General features: G+C 38.0%; 2 protein-coding genes across 2 annotated transcripts in view; both read left to right on the top strand.

Moving 5' to 3' along the window:
• The window catches only part of LOC310985209 (UTP--glucose-1-phosphate uridylyltransferase-like), a 283,068-nt gene that overhangs the window by 251,968 nt on the left and 16,007 nt on the right, over positions 1–15,093 (top strand). The window lies entirely within an intron of this gene.
• The window catches only part of col9a1a (collagen, type IX, alpha 1a), a gene marked incomplete at both ends in the record, with an annotated part of 31,104 nt that continues 24,681 nt past the window's right edge, over positions 8,671–15,093 (top strand). The window contains 7 exons of the mRNA XM_083970762.1: positions 8,671–8,745; positions 9,656–9,730; positions 10,304–10,342; positions 10,434–10,496; positions 12,792–12,845; positions 13,699–13,734; positions 14,412–14,435. Coding sequence (XP_083826888.1) covers positions 8,671–8,745; positions 9,656–9,730; positions 10,304–10,342; positions 10,434–10,496; positions 12,792–12,845; positions 13,699–13,734; positions 14,412–14,435 — 366 coding nt within the window. The remainder of the gene's footprint in view (positions 8,746–9,655; positions 9,731–10,303; positions 10,343–10,433; positions 10,497–12,791; positions 12,846–13,698; positions 13,735–14,411; positions 14,436–15,093) is intronic.

Raw genomic sequence — 15,093 nt, 5'->3', positions numbered from 1 at the left:
TCCAAAACAGTCAGACTTAAGGTGGAATTCTGACATCCTATTTTGTTCTGGGCTTCACAGGAATAATTGCCACTGTGTTCAGGTCTGAGGTCAGTGATGGTGAAGATCTGTCCTGAAGCTTTTGGTGAGTCTTCATCCTCCTTGTACCAGGTGTAATTAGCTGCTGGGTTAGCATCACTGCTACAGGTCAGATTGACTGAACTGCCCTCCGCTATCTCAGCAGAGGGACTCACTGACACAGAGGGAAGCTTTGGAGCATCTGGAGGAGTTAACATTAAGATAATCTATTATTACTGTCATTCATGACTTTGATAAATTTCAACATGTATTTTCTACTTACACAGGACATCTACAAACAGAGATCTAGAGTTGATCTCTCCATATTGATTGTCAGACTTGCAGTGGTACGTCCCTCTGTCCTCAGAGCTGATGGAGGAGAAATGATAAACTCCTTCTGGTCCTTGAGGAAGAGTTTGGTTCTCCTTGTACCAGGTGTAAGTAGCTGCTGGGTTAGCATCACTGCTACAGGTCAGATTGACTGAACTGCCCTCCACTATCTCAGCAGAGGGACTCACTGACACAGAGGGAAGCTTTGGAGCATCTGAAACAACAAACATCATCAACACACTTTAACTGCAGAGCTACATGTTGTAATTAAATGAGTAACGGAAATAGTTTTATGTTTGGCAGCATGAGAAACAATTAGAGTAGGGGTGGGAAGTGGAATGGGCAATGGTGATTATCAATTATTTAGGCCTAGTCCACACGAACACGGGTATTTTTTAAAACAAACTTTTTGGGCCCCGGTTAAAAAAAAAAAAATCCCCATCCACATAAAAAAAATCTCCGTCCACATGAAACCGCAAAATCCGTCTCAAACAATGTCATGCACATTCCAAAGCAGTAGGTGGCGATATCACTCCTAACAGGCAAGCAGCTGTAACTTGTACAGAGAGAGTGGAGGCTCAGACTGACCGGCACCGCGAGTCCGCGCTACTAACACACCCCGAAAATACACAAATACACACATTGTAACGATAATCCATCGATCCACTGATTGATTCTGAAAGGCTTCATTGAAAACAAATGTAAGGACAGGAGGAAGCAATACAGTGGGGAAGTGACCGCAATTTACAATTTGATAAAAGCCTATTTTCGCCATGTCAACATTATGTTTACATATGGTGACCACGCGATTTTGTATTAGTGTCTGCACGTTAAGTGATTATTGATATTCATAGTAGCCAATAGTCCACTCATATGCGGCTGAGGGGTCAGCGCATAATGATCCATGGGTCAGCATCGAGAAGCTTGACGTGCTAGCAACAGTAACTAAGGGGGGCGGGGCTTTGTGAAAAATGTCCGGTTTTCCTGTCCACACATGACTGCTGAAACCGGAGTTTTCGAAAAAGTTCACCCTGGAAAACTCCGGTTACAAAATACTCCGGTTTCAGGAGCCGACGGCTGCGGTTACGTGTGGACAAAAGGCCAAACCGTACAGAGAAACACACGGTTTCAAAAATACCCGGGTTAGAATGAACTGTCTCACTCACATTTCACGTCAATAGAGATGAATTCTGACGTTGTCAGCCCCATCTCATTCCGAGATATACAAGAATACTCTCCAGAGTCAGATGGCTGGATGGAGCTGAAGACAAACTGTGGTTGGTCACTGAGATGTTTCCAGTCCTTCACCTTGTACCAGGTGTAAGTAGCTGCTGGGTTAGCATCACTGCTACAGGTCAGATTGACTGAACTGCCCTCCACTATCTCAGCAGAGGGACTCACTGACACAGAGGGAAGCTTTGGAGCATCTGGAGGAGGAAACATGAGGAGAAGTCAACTTTAACTGTCTTTTCACAGTAGAAGTGACACTTAGTTTGACATTGTATTAGTGAAACTGTGGAGTAAACTCACACACTGGAGGAGAGCGGTGATCCTCACATCCTTTAAGAGCACAGGAATATCTGTTGTCATTATCAAAGGGGACTATAATGGAAAATGTTTCGCTCGTCATCTTCCGTTCATTTCTGTACCAGATAAATGAACGACCATTAGCTGCTTTAAAACTGCTGTGACATTTCAGCTCTACCCGGTCTGATGATCTTTCCACCAGCACCTGGAGGTCTGGATCTGTGAAGAAAGAACAGACATGAACTAAACTAGAAAAGTACAAACACAGAGACAAATAAAGATTCTCAGTTGTCAATAACTTGAACCAAACTGATAAATATTCCAGTGAAAACGTTACCTGGGACAAACAAAGTCACTCCAGGTTGCCCTGTGTATCTCCCACCTCTATAGTTTGTTATAAATCTGAACCTGTAAAGAGCTGAGTCGCTCTCTCTCAGGTCTCTGATTGTCAGAGTGCAGTTGTTTGACTCACAGTGATTCTCCACACGACCTGTGTAGTCTGAGTCTATTTTCAGATCCACACCATTAGTTGTACTCCCTTTACTGAACCAGAATCTTTGTACAACTCTCCCATACGAGGATGGGTAAATGTATGTGCAACTCGTTTCCACTGTCGATCCTTTAGAGGCACAGATGTGAGTGTCAGTGTAAGTCACTCTCCAGCCTCTCTGACCCTGTATCACTGTAACACAGAGCACAGCAGAGTGAAGTTTTATGGAGCTTATTCAACATGTAAACCTGCTACAGGACTAAAACACCTATCATGGTCTCTCTCTTTAAACTCATGATGTTAATACGTTTCTGACTTGTTGATGTTGTTGCTGTATTAAACCACAGTGACAATCACAGACATAGAGAAGTCTAAACAGAAAACCACTGGGCTTTTGAAACTCAATGCAACTTTATCAGTGTGTGAGGAGCAAATTATTATTACTGTGTGAAAATGTGTTTCCCTTCTGTTCACTCTGTTGAAAAACCAAGAAACGTGGTAATGGCTGATAATGTATGCTATGCATGCATGCAGGCATTCACACCTATTCACACGCGCATTCACACTTAGCTGTTTTTAACTTCATGTGATAGTAGAGATTGAACGGTGGTGGTAACCATACAGGAAAAGGAAATACTGACTTCAACAAGCATCTAAATAAAAAAGCAGTGTTTGGTTATTTGAGACTAGATCTTATCTTGTTGTCTTAAACAGCATATTCCAACATTTGAAAATAAACATACTGAATCCTTTAAGATGAACCACTTACGGCTTCTATTGAAACAGCACTGTGCAACAGTAACAATCAACACTTTAAACATTAATTAAGGTAAACGGATATACTGAGGGATGCACTGATACATGAACAGATCTAAGGACTTTGGTTTAACAGTACAAAAAACATGAAAACCTAACAAGTCATTATAGAATCACATTTGAGAAACAAAATTTACCACAAGTACAACCATTGTTTACCGTTATTTGCATCTTATGAGGTCTTAAAACATTAAACCTATGAAAGTGACGATTAAGGGATTGATTGATTCATTCATTCATTCAAACCTGTTTCTCTCTCTTTGTGTTAACTAAATGTCCTACAAAGTAAATGTAGATGTACAGTACCTGGTACAGTGAGAAGGAGGATGACTAATCCACTTGATGCTGCTGTTAAACTCATCACCGCTCCCTCTAAATTTCTCTGTGACCTCAGACACAATCAAACACATCAGCTGGTGAAAAATCCATGAAAGAAATAAAAAATCATTTCAAAAAACTATTCTTTTGACAGAGGAGGAAAAAAAAAAAGTCCTTCTCTGAGCAGTGCAGCAAGTAAAAGAGAAGTCAGGCTGTCAACGTAAGATACACTTCCTTCCTCTTCACTTTATCCATATGCATGAAGTCTGCGTTCAAGTTTGACATGGTAATTTTGACATTTTGCATAGGCTACTCCCCCACTACAGCAGCCATGAACGAAAATGAGGAAACAATCATTTTCTGAAATATCATTGGGGTTTTTTTGGCTTAACAAATCAAAGGAAGGTTTTGCCAGATGAAAAAAAACACTTTATGCTTGTACCACCAGTACTAATTTCAGTCAAAAGAAAACTTAAGTGCACAACTTTTTTTTTTTTTTTCCAGATTTTTAATTTCTCCTTCACCCTGAATACAAGGTAATATGCGTCAGTAAGTTACATACGGGGTGACTCTCTGAATTCGGTGCACTTTGTCTGATCTTTGAAAAAAACTTTCAACCCTGTAACAATGACTCAATCCCCTAACAGTGTTTTTTATGACATGGTTGAATGTTACAGGGTCAGACATTTTGGATAAAAGTAGCCAAAAATCCTTAATTACCCAAGGCATGTAGCATCACATGACTTGAGGAAATCATGAAATTATAATATTTTTCAACATGATTGTTTGTTTTTTACTCAACAGTTGTTAACTATTATTTATTTATATAATGGAGTTTAAAGGTTGAACTTGACGATGTCAGTCTCACAATAAAAACAATGAAATATAGGCTATGTAAGAAAAGATGCTAACATTTAATTCTCTTTACAGTATGTTCTTCTAAAGACTTCAGTGATGTCACTTTCTCAGTGTTGAAGATGTTGAACTGGACCATTATAACCATTATTTAAAATAGGGAAACTAATATGTTGTTATGGGGCTGAGCAAAACTGGGGGACATGATAAAATATAGCTGTATTGTTTTGGTTAAAGTAGTAGTCAGGAATATTATTATATTAACAAAAAATAGGTTAATTGCAGTTTTTATTTGTTTTAAATTCAATTAAAAAGTGCTCTGGTGCGCGGACCGGACATACAATTTTGGCTCTCATCTGCTCCTTGGCAACCAATGTATTTTTAAAAAAAGATTTCTATAGTTTTTTGTGTTTGATAATCCAAAAACACATGGATCCATCAATTTATGGCATTTTAAAGCCATAAATTAGTGGTTAGTTTGTTTATTTGAAAGTCTTTGAGGTAAACCCGAGGGACACAAAGTAGCCTACACCGAATTCAGAGCCGTTAGGGTTGGGGAGCATACATCAGTCCGACTGCCCAAAAGTCCGACGGCTTATTTCTCCGAATACCCATTCTACAGTGTTAAGGTTAGGTTTAGGGTAAGGGTTAGGGCTACTTAAGTCGGAGAAATGGGAGGTCGGACTAATGGACGCAAAAATAAAGAAATATATGGTCGGAGAAATGGGTAGTCGGACAGACGTCATGCGCCCGTTAGGGTTGATATTGGCCATTAGCCTGCTAGCAAGTGAGTGAAAGAAAGGGTTAATCAGTAGCTGCACACTGGCCTTAGCCAAGTTAGCTGGCCCAAAAACTACAGCCAAACCAACCACAGCTAATATACTGACTTTAGCCATTAGCCATGTAGCCAGTGACAATAAAACATGACTAATGATAGCTAATATTGACGTTAGCCTTTGGCCCGCTATCTAGTAGCGAGTGAAAAAACATGGCCGACCAATAGCCATAAGCACAAAGACGATTTTCAAACTGTAACAAAGTCATGGCAACAGGGACAGGTAACTCCTGATTTTAAAAAATGAGAATTTATCAAACAAAACTAGGTCTAAAACTACATAACTGTTCAATGTCATCAATATGTGAAATTGACTACTGCCAAATAATCAGTTTCTTTCATATTTGCATTTAGCCTGGTTGGCCTGCAGGACTTGTAGGTCTGATTGCTTCTCTTTTCACTAAAATACAACATTGAATTCCCAACAAAGCTCTTGTCTTCAGTCTGTTTCTTTTGCCAAATAACAGTAGGTACCAGTACGACATGGTAAAATTGCAGCCCATTAGTTAAGTAGTTAATTGGAAGCCATTCCCAAGCCGCCGTGCTGCTAAAATCACCATGACACAATCTGATAAACTCACTGAAAGTATTAACTAAAGACAAAGACTGTGATGATAAGTGACAATATCTTTCTTTTTTGTGTCTCCAACAGTACAGTTTCCATTTGGGTAACGGGTAGCTTTATAGGCTACTACAACTACGTGGATGAGACTACCTGAGTATGTGCTGGTAAGTACTTCACAGTTCACAGCCTCAACAATCCACATTCAAACAATGGAGGAGAAGTAATCAACATGAACTTTACTTTAGTATCACTCATCCATTTCAGATGATTTATCTCTGACCTTTTTTATCTCTGACATTTTTTACCTCTGCATGAACCTGTTTTACTGTATCTGATTCTAGTTTTGTCTCGTTTGATATCCTTTTGCTTAACAGGTAATTATCTACTTGCTGAATTATGTCCTCACACTCACACATAATGATACTTTCTTGCATTGCTTTAAAAAATATTGCCCTTAACTACCATCTGGTGGCAGCAAACTCAAACTACACCTACCTCAGAAAATGCATGTTCATCAGTATCTTTGGACAGTACATTTGGATTTAACTTTTCAAACATCAGTTTTCACCTTTTAACTAACTTAAACACAGTCTCAGAGGTGACATGATGTGACATGATTGTGAGGCTTAAAGCTGGAACGATGTTAAGCAAAGTTTTTCTACCCTAACAGAAAAAAACTGACCCACCTGAGGCATCATTTAAAGGGATAGTTCAACATTTTGGCAAATTGGCCCATTGCCATATCGCTATAGTCATAGCAGTAGGTTCGTTACCTTTAATTGTCGGTGCAAGCTACTTTTAGAACGGTGGAGCAGAGCCGTGAGCTGCTCAGAGCTACGCTATGGAGGCTAAAGGAATTTCTTGGTTTCCCTTATCAAACTCATCAAATACACAACCCAACAACTCCAAAACGCTGTCATGGACAAGTTGTGAGCTGCACATTCACCACGCTACGAGATAATAACAGAACGTTACCACACAGAGTTGTTTTAGAGGTAAATTCATTAGGGATGTGAATCTTTGGGTGGCTCACGATTCGATTCGATTCCGATTTTTAGGGTCACGATTCGATTCAAAATCGATTTTCGATTCAACCGATTCGATTCACAAATCGATTCGATTCAACCGATTCTTGATTTTATTTTTGCGATTTTTAGTTTGCTTTATTAACACCAGACCATGTGAAAAAGTTGAATGATGATGATGTCTACAGACTATTATATCAGAAGCCATATTTCCCCCCAAAAAATGCACATCACATGTTTCAGATTTATTCAGCAGTAATATATTTGAACCATTTTAAAGTAAACTGCTACATGAAGCTGATTTTATAGGCTACTCTCTTTTCAAAAGCCTGGACTGAAGGGATGTGAGTATTTGGGTGTCTATTAGATTCAAAATCAGTTCTCATGTACATTCACATAGACATGTATCACCTGTAACAAAGGCGCTGTTAAAAAAAAAAAAAAAAAAAAAAAAAGACGGCACTCGGCTCTCACGCCAGCTGACCTGCAGCCTGTCTGCAGCGCCACAGAGGAGCTGTCAGAGCTGCTGCTGCTGCTGGTCCTCTCTCTTCAGCCTGGTGTTTGGCTGCACTTTGTATGAGTTTAAAAAAGTGAAGATCTAACGTCACCTGAGCACCGATCAGCTGATCCAGAGCGCAGTGGATGTGGCTGCTCAGTTGGAGCGCGCGTGTGTTTAACGGCAAAAAAAAAGAAAAAGAAAAACAGCGATCGTCCTCTCTCCTCAATAGAGGGTCGGGTTGCTGATGTACACAAGCCTAGTCACAGACATTCAATAGAGCATTTAAATCAGATCAGTTAACGTTTGTAGGCGGTTAACGAGCGTCTTTTAGCGCCATGGCATGCTGCAGCGCTGTGTACGGCACAGTGAGGGCGCGTATTGAGAAGGAGGAAAATTAATAAAAAATCGATTTTTGAAGATTATGAATCGATTCAGAATCTTAGAAAATAAGAATCTCGATTCTTACATGAATCGATTTTTTCCCCCACCCCTAAAATTCATGCAAAACCGCTGATGCGTGTTGCGTTCAGGGACAGTTTTTCAGCAAGCAGTCTCTGTATTTACCTCTAAAACGGCTCAGTTTCGTAACGTTCCATTATTATCTCATAGCGTGGTGAATGTGCAGGTCACAACTTGTCCACCAGAGCGTTGTGGAGTTGTTGGATTGTGTATTTGATGAGTTTGATGAGGGAAACCAAGAAATCCCATGAGCCTCTGTAGCGTAGCTCTGAGCAGCTCACGGCTCTGCTCCACCGTTCTAAAAGTAGCTTGCACCGACAATTAAAGGTAACGAACCTACTGCTATGACTATAGGGATTATGGCAATGGATCAATTTGCCAAAATGTTGAACTATCCCTTTAATCGAGAAAATGAGAAACTAGAAAATGCAATTTCTGAGGAAATGGGGGGGATAAAAAAAAATTGGACAACATATTTTACTGTTCCAATTGAAATTAACAACTTCCTATTGTGTTTTATCTCTCTAATATAAGTTCAGAATATGCACATAGGTCCAAAGAAATTTCTCAAACCAGGTCAAAACTACATTTTTTGTCACCTTTTTTCACTGACTTTCACCTTTTTGATTTGAAGGTAAAGCACACACCCCACCCTGTTCTCCTCCTCCTCCTCCTCCTCCTCCTCCTCCTCCTCCTCCTCCTCCTTACCAGCCTGCACAGCCTCAGCTTCTCATGAATAATCAGGACTTTCCAACATCCTCCCCTTCCAGCCGGCGGTGGGGTTTTTTAGTCAGGGGGGAGACTGACAGGTGGACCGTCCGCGAGCCCCGTCTCTAATCAGGGAAAAAAGGGACTTTTTTTTTAGCGTCTTCCTCGGCCCTGGGAAGACCGACCATGGCTCTGTCCGGGATCTGTCGGGACTCTTTGCTGGTGCTTTTACTGCAGATCGTGCTGATTTGCTCTGCTCAGGTGAGACACCACACGGCTGCTCTTTCTTTTCTCTCCTTAAGGCTTTCCTGTACTTTATGGTGTTTTATTTCTATGTAGATGCATGGAAAAGTGGATTTGTTTGAATGTCTGATGCTTGAAATGAGCTCAACTCTTCCCTAAATCTCAATGGCTCTTATATCTTGGTATTTACAGCTTATTAAATGTCAAGTAATGAGTAGATTTTCCATTTTTGCTCTATATTATCCACCCAGAAACAGAAAATTTACACAAACGTGAACATTTTTAAACTCAAATGCGCTTAAAGGAAGGCAAGGCATCTTTATTTATATAGCGCATTTCATACCAAGGCAACTCAATGCGCTTTACATAAAGACAAAACGTAAAAAAAAAGAAGCATAAAGCATTCTTTAGATTTTCCTTTACCTAAGCTTTTTTGTGTGGATTTTAACAGTAACTACAGTATTTCCCATGCAGAGATACACATAGCATGAACCATTAACAGAATCAATAAGATGCATGTAACTGTTTAAAGTTTTTTTTTTTCCCCGCCTACAAAATATATGAATAAATCCTCTAATGTTCTACTTTTTGTGATGTTTATCTACAATCTCAGCTCTGCTCTGCGTGCACAGCTGGCACCAATAAGGTCCAGACAGCAGCAGTAATCTGAACACATGCAGTTACTTAGCTGGTATAATAATGGGACTATAATGGGAAACCAGGTTCAGTTTCACGACCTTTCCCCTCACATCACCCAAACAATGAGACTCTGTGTGAGCTGCCCTTCACACCACCACCACCACCACCAACACTAGCAGCAGCAGAAGTCACAGCAGCACTGGATGATATTTAGAGATTCATTTCAGCTGAAAAAAAAAAAAAAAAAAAAGAAGAAGCAAAAACTGATTTTTGTGTGTTTGTTCAACAGAGGGGCCCAGTCGGTCCCAGAGGCCCCGCGGGGCCGCCAGGAGTAGCCGGTGTGCCCGGAGTGGACGGCATCGATGTAAGTGTTCATATGTGGGTCATAACGGTGATTTAGTTGGTTTCTAGGTGAATCTGTGAAGTGAAGCAGGATTTAATAATAAAAAGTTAAAACCAGTGATGTAACTTTTCTTGTATTTTTGTTCTTTCTTTTATTTTTTACTATTTATATTGTATGATGTGATGTGATATGGACCTCTGTCTGAAAGTAAAGCTTGTATATATTTTAGTTCTTGTATAAACAGAAACACCAACGGACTGTGCCATTTTCATATGTTCATCTTTTTTACAGACAATTGCTTGCTTTAGCATTTGGACAAAACACAACACAATCTAAACATGCTTAATCCAGAAATACTGGAATAAAACTATAAAAACTCATAATGTGTAAGACTTTATTTACATTTTTTGAATCTATTTATACATTTATTTATTCAACTTATCAAACAGAACGACTAAAATGTCACACAAACATCTCAAATCTCAAGCAGAGAGAAGAACGATCGTGTATAATCTGCGCCTCTTTCACAATTCATTCATTTACAAAGTAAATCATTCTCAAATCTCTTCATCTTGGTTCTTCTCGTGTCTTCAGGGCGACAGAGGAGTGGACTCCACGGTGAACGGCGGACCAGTGAGTCAACTCTCCATTTCTTCCACTACTACATCAGACAATTCATTGGTTAAAATCGACAGTTGAGTCTAATGAGAGTTTCTGTCTCCAGGGTGCCGATGGCGACAACGGCAAAGATGGAGTTGCTGGTGCTGCGGGGCTTCCAGGCGCAGATGTGAGTGAATGAAACCACTTTAACACTGCAAAAACTCAAAATCTTTCCAAGAATATTTGTCTTCTTTCTTGTCAAAATGTCTCATTTCTAGTCAAAACTAATCTCTTTCCACTTAAAATAAGACTCATCACCTAAAAATGAACTTGTTTTTAGATCATTTTCAGTTGTTTCAAACTAATTTTCAATTGAAATAAGTAGAAAAATCTGCCAGTGAAAGGAAGTTTTTTGTGCTTGTAATAAGAAAGAAAAACTTGCTCCACTGTCAGATTTTTCTACTTATTTAAAGTGGTTTCAAATTTGCTTGAAAAAATGTAAAAGTGTCTAAAAACAAGCTACTTTTTTAATGTGATGAGTCTTATTTTAAGTATAATTAGATTTATTTAGACTAGAAATGACATTTTGACTAGGAATAAGACAAATATTCTTGGTAAGATTTAGAATTTTTGTAGTGATGTGGATGTAGGTGAGTGTTCGTCTCTATGTATCAGAGAGAAAGTGCAGCAGCTTCTTTAATCTTTAATCCAGTGGATGAAAGTCCGTCTGGTTAAACTCCGAAGACAGGATATATTCGATCTGTTTGTCTTGGCCTCCGCTGAAGAAAAAGTGTGGAGGAGAAAGCAAAAAAAAGAAAACATTCCTTGTATAAATCAATCGTAGTGTTTAAGGGAGTGTCTCAAGTAGCTTCCTGACAGAAACAGGGGTCTTTTTGTGAGGGGATCAGAGCAGAGCAGAGCAGCGCCGTGTCGGGGGATCGGCCTCGCAGAATGGACTCAGTGTGTTTGCTGCAGGGAACAAGTTTCTACCTTTCTACCAGTCTGACACACAAGGTTTAATGTCTGGCTTTAAAAGTGGAGTTGAGTGAGTCTCTTCTCTCACTTTCGCCTTTGACCAACAAGCAGACAGCGGTTTGAGGGGTTATTTATGGAGGGGAGGGGATGGGGAAAGGGGGGCAGGTAAAGGGGAGGAGCTAAGGTCACACCGTCCCTCTGAAGGTGTGAGGATAGAGGCACTAAATCAATTACACTGCAAAAACTCAATATCTTACCAAGAATATTTGTCTTATTTCTAGTCAAAACTAATCTCATTCTACTTAAAATAAGACTCATCACATAAAAAGTAGCTTGTTTTTAGACACTTTTTACTTTTTTCAAGCAGATTTTCACTTGAAATAAGTAGAAAAATCTGACAGTGGAACAAGCACAAAAATCTTACTTTCACTGGCAGATTTTTCTACTTATTTCAATTGAAAATTTGTTTGAAACAAGTGAAAATTATCTAAAAACAAGTTCATTTTTCGATGATGAGTCTTATTTTAAGTGGAAAGAGATTAGTTTAGACTAAAATTTAGACATTTTGACAAGAAATAAGAGAAAATATTCTTGGAAAGATTTTGAGTTTTTGCAGTGCAGTCAATCAATCAAGCAATCAATCAACTATTGAATCAAATTGTATTTATATAGTACCTTCCAAATGAATCAAATATAATTCAAAGTGCTTTACAGTTTGATTGGAAAACAAAAATAACAAAAGAAGCTAAATTTAAAAAAAAAGAGGACTTGGAGACCAATGCATACCATGAAATATGAGTCGTTAAAATAATAAAAGATCAAGACTAAAAAAAGAATAATCGGTAAAATAACAATAAAAAAATAATAAAAACATAAAAAAGCAACAGTAATGAATGAAAGAAACAAGGCAAGGCAAGGCAATTTTATTTATATAGCCCGTTTTTACAAACAGTTTGTCTCAAAGTGCTTTACATGGCATCACAACAACATCCTCTGGTTTTCCATGGAGTTCTTCCTCAGTGGATGTGAGGGTCTAAGGACATTTTAACAAGAGAAAGAAAGAAAGAAAGAAAGAAAGAAAGAAAGAAAGAAAGAATTAGTAAAAACAATAAAATACGACAAATACAGATAAAAGTAGCCGAGAGTAACAGAGTAACTATTGACCATAGAATTTAGATAGATAAGACAAGACACTAAGATGTTTTAACAAGTTGACAAGCAAGTTTGACTGATGCATTTTGAACCAAACTCTTAATTATTAATCAGATGTTCTGTTTGAAAGTTTATTCTATCATTATTATACTTGTACAAAATCATTTGGACTTGATTTGGAAAACAAAACTACCGATCGATCACACTTCATTCTGTGCAGACTCGTTAAACTGATACTTTACATACTTTAGTCAGTATTACATGGAAGTAAAAAGAAAAAGTCTGTGCACCTGGAAATCTCTTCATGCTTCATGATGTTGTGTTTTCAACGTTTCATGTGGTGTCGTCTCTGCAGGGACCAGTTGGACCCCCTGGGGACCCGGGCCCAGTCGGCTCCGTGGGGTCAAAGGTGAGTTCATCATCCAACTCATGTTATACTCGATTCAAACTGTTTCCTGAGGCTGAATGAATCTTTGTCGAGTATCATTTCTGCCTCACAGATTTAGATTCAGCAGCAGCAGCAGCAGATACAACAAATCTTTTTGATTTGATTTGATTTTTATTTGTCTCAAACAAGCACATCAAAAGACAAACAAGCTATGTAACAAGAAACAAAACAATAATGATACTGTGCAAGTTTGAGAAGGGGCTGAAGGAAGCAAAGCTTATCAAGTTCAGCCCCCCCTTACATTGTGATTCATGTCATACATCTGTAGTTCCATACAATTCAGAAGATTAAAAACATATTGCTTTAATATGAAATAAGACCATGATTATAAATAAAAAGAGTAAAATTAGCTGTCAAGTTCTTTATAGCTGTCCAAGAGTGTGTGTTTGTACTTACTTTTAAATTGTTTTAAGTTATTGCACATTTTTATATCCTCATCTAGTCTATTCCACATTTTTACACCACAAAAATAGATGCTAAAACTTTTCAGGGTAGAATGGATGGCAGATTGTTTAAAGTTACAGTTCCCTCTTACAGTAAATCATATATGCTTTCTCTGACCATAAACATGTTTTGGATGTTTATTGGTAGCAACCTATTCCAGGCTTTAAACAAAATCTGACCTGTTTTGAATTTGACTAGGTCCTCAAATCTTAAAATACCCGATTTTAAAAAAAACAACGGATTTGTATGATCAAGGTACCCAGCATGATGAACCATCCTTATGACTCTTTTTTTGTAAAATGCAAATCTTTTGTAAAGTGCTTTTATATGTGTTTCCCCATACCTCAACCTGATGTCTTCTTGTTTTCAGGGGGATGCCGGTGCAGCTGGGCCTGCTGGAGAGCCTGTAAGCGTTTTAATAATTCATCCTGTGGAAGTTTGACTGTCACTGTGTCACTGCATGTAATTGTTTATATAGGAAACAGTAGGCTACATTTGTGTGGAAAGTTAAACTACCTTTATTTGACTCTTTCATCCACATTACACTGCAAAAACTCAAAATCTTACCAAGAATAGTTGTCTTATTTCTAGTCAAAATGTCATTTCTAGTCAAAACAAATCTCATTCTACTTAAAATAAGACTTATCACATTAAAAAAGTAGCTTGTTTTCAGACACTTTTTTACTTTTTTCAAGCAGATTTTCACTTGAAATAAGTAGAAAAATCTGATAGTGGAGCAAGTTTTTCTTTCTTATTACAAACACAAAAAACTTCCTTTCACTGGCAGATTTTTCTACTTATTTCAATTGAAAATTAGTTTGAAACAAGTAAAAAATATCTAAAAACAAGTTCATTTTTAGGTGATGAGTCTTATTTTAAGAGGAAAGAGGTTAGTTTTGACTAAAATTGAGACATTTTGACAAGAAATAAGACAAATATTCTTAGAAAGACTTTGAGTTTTTACAGTGTAATCTGAATTAGCTCTGTGTTTATGCACCAGATGAGACTTGATTTAGGTTTTTCTTTATTAATCTGCACTGATTTCTGTCACTGTTAATCCATTACATACTTTGTCTCTCACAGGGCGTGGGACCTGACGGGCTTGATGTGAGTACATGCAGTGTTATAATCAATAATACCCCAGAGATTGTATGATCAGATTTCAGCTTTGAGCCAATCGACTGACTTTAAACTTGGACGTTACCTCCATAACTTATCTGTTTATGTATTCATTCATTTATTGATAAAAAAGAAGATGGTTTGCAGTCTTTAAACTCATATTTACAATTTGCATAGTCTATATTTCTCATATGTATTGTCATATAACAACACGTTTTTCTAATATTCTTATCATTTTGTATATTTGTACATGTTTATATTTTTATTTTGGGGCAACTGTAATATAATATTATTCATTTGTCCTGGGGATGAATGATTCTGATGCAGCTTGTGGGTTAGATGGGAAGATAAGTGATTATTGGTTACTGTATCTGGCACTTCACCCCACTACACTGTAGGTAAACTTGAATCTCCAACCATATGGAAACAAGAAATATTCTCCCAAATCACTTGCTGTCATTTTTAACTGTAAAACTTATCATTATTTTTAAAAAAAAGAAAAAGAAATTGAGATTCTTTGGTGATATAAATCCTGTTTAATCAGTTATTGACTGGCAAATATCAACAAAAGAGTCAATACGATGTAGGATTTATATCTAAGTTAAAACTACACAACAGGTTCAGTTGCATGGACGAAATTTTGATT

This window comes from Trachurus trachurus (assembly GCF_905171665.1).
Source record: "Trachurus trachurus genome assembly, chromosome: 1".
Lineage (NCBI taxonomy): Eukaryota > Metazoa > Chordata > Actinopteri > Carangiformes > Carangidae > Trachurus > Trachurus trachurus.
The sequence above is the reverse complement of the archived record's forward strand: the minus strand, read 5'-3'. Positions and strand labels throughout refer to the sequence as shown.